We start from the raw sequence: 5823 nt of genomic DNA, 5'->3' as shown, positions 1-5823 counted from the left end.
CCCACAATCACCTTCTTGCAACTAGCAGTCTGTCTTTTTCCCCTCCTTTAAAACATGGTGTCATCACTTCCTTGCTTACATTCCTCCATTCCTTTTTCACCTCACATCAGTCTTCAAAGTGGCTAAAGGAAGAAAATTACACACCATCCCCCAAAAAAACTTTTCTGTGGGAATTTTAAGTTTTACTAATATTTCACTTTTTTCTTTTAAAAAAAAAAAAAAAAAAAAAACAACAAAAACCCACACCTAAAAAAAAAAGCCAAAACCACCCACCAACTGCATCAAAAGCAACACTAATCACCAGTTTGTTATTAGAGGCCAAAAATAAGTCAGATCAAAAACTGATTAAATCTTTTATTAATAAAAAAATCTTAGTATAAAAAATAGAATTATTCTGTACACTTAGAGAAAGGACAAAGATGAAACTACACAACAGCAGTAATGTAAGGTATGTAACAAGTCAGTTTAAAGATTCCTGAGACTGTTTTCAGAATTGTGGTCTTTTGTGTTGTCATGTGCCTTGCATTTATTGTCTCCACCAAAACTGTAAGCTTCCTGAAGCAGCCACTCGATACACTTTGGAGTCCTATGCCTAACCACAACAACCACTAACCTACAATGAAAACTGTCAGCTATATTAATGTTTGTATTGTTAGATCACCCAGTGATGGACAAAGGTCAGGTAGGTTTAGTGATAGTACAAAAGGCTGCATAGGTAATTTACAGAAATGATATCATCCAGCCAAATACTTGTTATTTTTTTATGACCTCTGATGCATTTCGGTCATACCTGGTAGAACAAACAACCTGCTGTACTGCTTTGCAATGCTGAAGACCAAAAGAAGTTACAATATCTTTCAAGAGCACTAATTATAACAAAAGGTAGTTTGGGTTAATAACATTAATGTAATTACTTTGAGTTGAACACTCTGCCAGCTCTAGCACATAACAACTAAACTGACAGACAGCAGTGAATATTGATAGGATTAGTCACCAGAGAACAAGTAGTTCTTTAAGCTACAGCAAAGCAGATGAGTCTCATCTAAAAGTAACACAGAGCTAGGAGTATCAACTCTGATTAACGTTGCTCTTCTGTTTGGAATATGCCAGTGTCCGTTAGGATTACTGGTTTCTTGTCTCTCTTCTATTCTGTCCTCAAACACCAACCCGTGTAGATACGAATGAAAGTTGTACCTGAATATTTGAGGTTGGGATCTATGCACCCTACTTGAACAAAGAGACCAAACTGATTACTGTTTCTCCATGTAACTGGGCTTTCTAAAAGCAAAACTATTAAGCATTCTTGTAAACTTGCTCCCTGTAACTGGTAGACAAATACTTGACAGAAAACATGTACCATAAAGCAGTTCTACTCTTGGACTATATATGGAGTCTTGTTTACATCAGTGTGATTGTCTATAGAGCTGATATCTTAAAGGTAAAACTTACAGTATCACCTATTGCAAAGTCATTTGATACACATGCTTCTCCTAAATCTACAATATCTTACTTTTACTGTAATTTTTCTCTAACTATCCAAGTAAGTCATCAGGATTTTTAATCCAGGTAACTTCCATGAGATAGATATCTCAAACTATAGCATCTCTGTAGTGAACAAGGTTGGCCACAGATATGTCCATTAAGCAATATCATTTAAGCTACTGACAAATATTTTGAAAAGGCACTTTTCTGCTCTAACAGTTTTGTTTTCTTCTTGCAGCTGAACCCAGACATTAGGAAGATCCCAAGCCTCTTGGAAAAATAAGTCTGCACGCAGTATCTCAGTCAGTAAAGCCAGCACGCTGTCCTGTTCAACTGTTGGTACTGCAGAAATATACATTAAAAAGGTTATGAGTAGAATTATCATTATATTTTCCTCAAAGACATTTATCTGCCTAAGTATTTTTGAGTGCATTCATATCAGCTTTTTAACATAAAGGAAAACAGATAAAGTGCATAAATGGGTGTGCAAGTGCTATAGACAGGGGATTAAATAAATATGAATAAATATGAATGCAGAACAGTCACTAGCACCTGCTTAACATGAAGTAGCATAGGAATTAATTTATTAAAATGAAAACATGGGAAGCTTCTATAGCTGTAAGCTTGTAGTATCTTTTATTTAAGTCATCAAAATAGCATTGCATCCCTCAGATTGTTTTAGCTGATTATGACTTGTTGAGTAACACTTTTACCAAAAGGAAAATTGAATGAGTAAGTTATCTCCATCATTGTAAAAACAGAACCCACCTGCTTGCTGATAGTGTTTTTCTGCCAACAGTTGGTGGAGACGGTTCATTATGGAAAAAGCTTTTTATCCACCAACACTGATCAATTAATTCAGGTAAGCCTGCAAAAGGACAAAGAACCCACATCATTAGACACTGGCTAACTAACAAAAAGGCAAAACTAGAAGACTGCTTGAAAGAAGAAAAGAATACCGTGAAATGCTTTGTCCTGGTCTGTAGTGTTCACAGGATCCAAACAGCAGGAGGAGCTGGAAGAAACACTGGATTCTGAGTTCTGTCTTGCTGTTCATGGAAAACAGACACATAGTGAGAAGAAAAAAAAACCCAAAAAAAAAAACCCAAAAAAAAAAACCAAACTTGGAGAGAGAACACTATTTCTATGCCAAGAATTTTTCAGACCTGCTGCTATATTGGAACAAGCAATCTAAAGGATAAGTTTACTTAGCTACAAAGTATAACTTCTATAGTTTATGCATCATACTTCTTATATGAACAACTGTAGAAGATTTATATAAGTTGATCTCTCAGTCTACTTACTCTTCACTTAAAAGCATGCAGAAATGTTTGCATAACTTTCACTGAAATCAGTGACAAATTAGGATCACATACACACTGCTATCAAGATAAATGAGTCTATTCTTGATTGTTCAAGTCCAAACCCACCTAATTGCTATATATTGCAATACAACTAAACATAATACTCTCACTACAGTGTCCATCCTGTACAGAAGGGTCCTAAGTACACCAGATCACTTTCAAGCCAGTAACTATTTCACATATTTTGAAACAAAAAAAAAATGTGAGTTGATCTTGTGTTCTCTCTAAGCCTGCAAGGTAAATACAAAGTACAGCTAGAAGCCAAGACTTGCTGGGCTAACACTTTTTCTATGTCATCTTTTATATTTTTTTATATATCCCTAATAAACAAGTCTAAACAGAAAAAAAAATAGAAGTACATGAATAACCAGACACAGATACTCACTAACACTTAAGTTATACAATTAAAAAATTCTCAAATTAAAAACTACCAGGCAAAAACATTCTTTTTGCTTCCATCTCATCCAGAAATCACTTTCTGACTTTTTAATGAGTAGTAACCATCCAGATATCTCCTCGGGGGGGGTTCAGCCTCGCCCCCTCCGAAGAAGCCCCTCGGGGTAGCGGTAAGGGGGGTGAGGCAGCTCCCGCCCCCAGCACTCACTTCTGTAGTACTGGTTCTTCGCCAGGAGGCAGCCGGCGGAGGGTACCGAGGCCATGGCAGCAGTGCAGCGGGGAAACCGCCTCAATCCAAGGGGAGCCTGCGGAGGAAACGATGCGCTTTGGTGGGGTGAACGACGCGCTGGGCCAGGCCGGGCCCGGCGGAGGGGAGCAGCCCGCGGCCTCCCCGCAGCGGCCACCTGGTCTCTGCCCTTCCCCTCACCTGCACTGCCCGGGGAAAACAGCCGTCAGGATTGAAGTACGAGACCGCCCTCCGTCCCGCAGCCGGTACCGCCGACCCCCTCGGGCCTCCCCTATATGGGCCGCGGCGGCGGGCGGCCCGCCCCAGGGGCGGTGGGGCGGGAGGGGACGGGCCGGGCCCGAGCCAGCCCCCGACTCGCTGCTGCCCAGCCCCAGCCTGGCCCGGGACAGCCCGCGGCGGCCCCTGGGACGCAGTACTGAGCCGCTGCGGCCCTTTGCTCGGGTGTCGCCTCTGGGCGCTTTTCCGGAGTGCGTTAAACTGGGACTAACAGCTGCAGCCTTTGTTATTCTCTCCCTGGTGGGGCAGAGGAAGAGGGGGGTGAAGCAGGCAGGTTCCTGTTTCAATCGAGATTTTAATTTTGTTTATAAATTAGCACAGTACTATGCACAGACACTAGAGAAAGTGAGGTCAAAGGAATGCTTTCCACTCTCACGGTAACAAGTGAAACCTGTGATTATCTAAAGTCTTCATAAACTTTAATACTAAGTCTCAGATCACCAAATAAGTTTTTTCTTCCCATACGTAAATGTACAACTCCCTCAAAATTGTTGTAATCCTATCTCACGGCAAAACTTGCCCTACAGTGTGTTTCCTTTCCTTTCATAAGTGTCAACAGAAAAAGTAACAAACCGTTGTGGCTGTTTGATGGCTCCTGCTCCAGAAGGAAATGGCTTATCACCGTTTTTCGTAGCAAGAGTTGTGGGTAAGTTGTGGGTAAGAATCCAGCCATACCACGATACCGTGATGTCTGACTGCTTGAATAGCGCGTCCTATATTGAAGAATAAGGACATAGCGCATAATAGCTCCTAGCATATTTGTGAGGATGTAAAGCGTGCTGCAGGGAAACAGCCTGTGAAATAATACTTACACAGCAATTGTCACAGATAAGCATTGTGTGTTTTCCTGGGCCTTTTTGTTGACCTGGTGTCAGTCTTGACAATGTGGTGGTCTTTCCCGAGCAAAACTTGAAGGCTCACCTTCATGAAGTCTGCAAGATTGACAGAGAAAATTGTTGGCAGCTGGGTTGGTACCAAGCGTTAGCAGCAGTTACCCTGTAGGTTTATCTTGTTATGCAAAAAAAGCATTGTAAGAGCAGAAAATTTTACAGATTTTTTTTATACCCCTTTCACAGTGTACGTCCCTACCCACTGTTGCAGCTCCTTGGTTATGGATACCTAAATGTAATTGAACTGTTAGCTTATTTTATCAGTCACCTGTTTTCCTGTCTTAATAATGAATTTCCATTTTGAGGCTTGTTCTATTTGTGGGCGACAAACTTCTGCACACCTCATTTGTTTGTGAGAGCTCTCACCCTTGGGCACTCTGCTGAATTGTCAGATCCATTCCTGAAAGAAGGGCAGCTTCTCCCCGGAGAGCCATTGGAAGTGCTCTTCTTGGGCCAAGAGTAATAGCACTGTGTCCTAGACAGAGCTAGTAACATTATCCTTTATTGTATCTGCCACTCTCTTTCAGCTTTAAGATCCTGTTTTAATCTACTCATAGCTTTGTCAAGGACATTACTTCGTCAGGAAAAAACTGTTTAGGCTCTAACATGTCCATGTGCTAGATATTGTATTTGTCAAGAAAGCAGACGTAAGTGGTTCTCCTGCGATCCCCACAAATATCCATCCGTATTGGAGCCATGCCAAAACACTCAGGAGCTGGGGAACACCAGGTCTGTGAAACTTTAAATTGCTTCACTGCTGCATGCATATTATTTTACTATATCATTTAGTGTACATGGTCACTTACCAGCTTTGTTCTGGAGCCCTGTTTCATGCATTGCACTGGAATAGAAAGTACTTATTTAGGGAGTTTTCCACCGTTCTTCCCACTCGGTCTGGCATTATGTCCTATCTATTGCTTTTTCTTCAAGTAATGCTCTGAATACAAAACTACAGATTTCACTAGTGTTTTTTTCCTTCCATGGTTATTTTCACAGAGTGCTTCTGAAATACTAGCACATTTATTTTCAAGCATTGCTACAAAACCAAGGCATGCTCTTATCTTCAGTTAACAAATGGGAGTTCTGAGATCCAAAGGAGCTAAGATAAAAGAATCCACAAAGCTTAGGTGTCTCATATGAGAGCAGTCTAGGACCTTATTTTTTTTAT

At 40.8% G+C, this 5823-nt stretch overlaps 1 protein-coding gene across 2 annotated transcripts; it reads right to left on the bottom strand.

Annotated features, from left to right (window-relative positions):
* Nucleotides 1-339: 339 nt before the first annotated feature.
* PPDPFL (pancreatic progenitor cell differentiation and proliferation factor like) lies at nt 340-3792 on the bottom strand. 2 transcript variants are annotated; one of them, XM_086742306.1, is made up of 5 exons: nt 3670-3792; nt 3451-3547; nt 2442-2531; nt 2251-2350; nt 340-1824 (listed from the first exon to the last, which is right to left on the bottom strand). In XM_086742306.1, exons 2-5 carry the CDS (start codon nt 3503-3505, stop codon nt 1812-1814), a joined length of 258 nt encoding a protein of 85 aa, XP_086598432.1. In that variant the 5' UTR covers nt 3506-3547; nt 3670-3792; the 3' UTR covers nt 340-1811. The 2 variants fall into 2 exon arrangements, with proteins under 2 accessions (XP_086598432.1, XP_086598433.1); XM_086742307.1 differs by having other exon boundaries at nt 3451-3566; nt 3670-3704.
* Between the last annotated feature and the right edge of the window lie 2031 nt (nt 3793-5823).

Source organism: Chlamydotis macqueenii, chromosome 2 (assembly GCF_036417535.1).
Source record: "Chlamydotis macqueenii isolate bChlMac1 chromosome 2, bChlMac1.mat, whole genome shotgun sequence".
Lineage (NCBI taxonomy): Eukaryota > Metazoa > Chordata > Aves > Otidiformes > Otididae > Chlamydotis > Chlamydotis macqueenii.
This window is presented reverse-complemented; position numbering and strand designations above follow the sequence as displayed.

Excerpts from the sequence above, each read along its gene's own strand:
- PPDPFL (XM_086742306.1), bottom strand. The coding sequence starts at position 3,505 with ATGGCCTCGGTACCCTCCGCCGGCTGCCTCCTGGCGAAGAACCAGTAC. Across the intron at positions 2,532-3,450 it reads GAAGAACCAGTACTACAGAA|CAAGACAGAACTCAGAATCC; the intron begins GTGAGTGCTGGG and ends TTCCATGAACAG. Across the intron at positions 2,351-2,441 it reads CCAGGACAAAGCATTTCACG|GCTTACCTGAATTAATTGAT; the intron begins GTATTCTTTTCT and ends GTCCTTTTGCAG.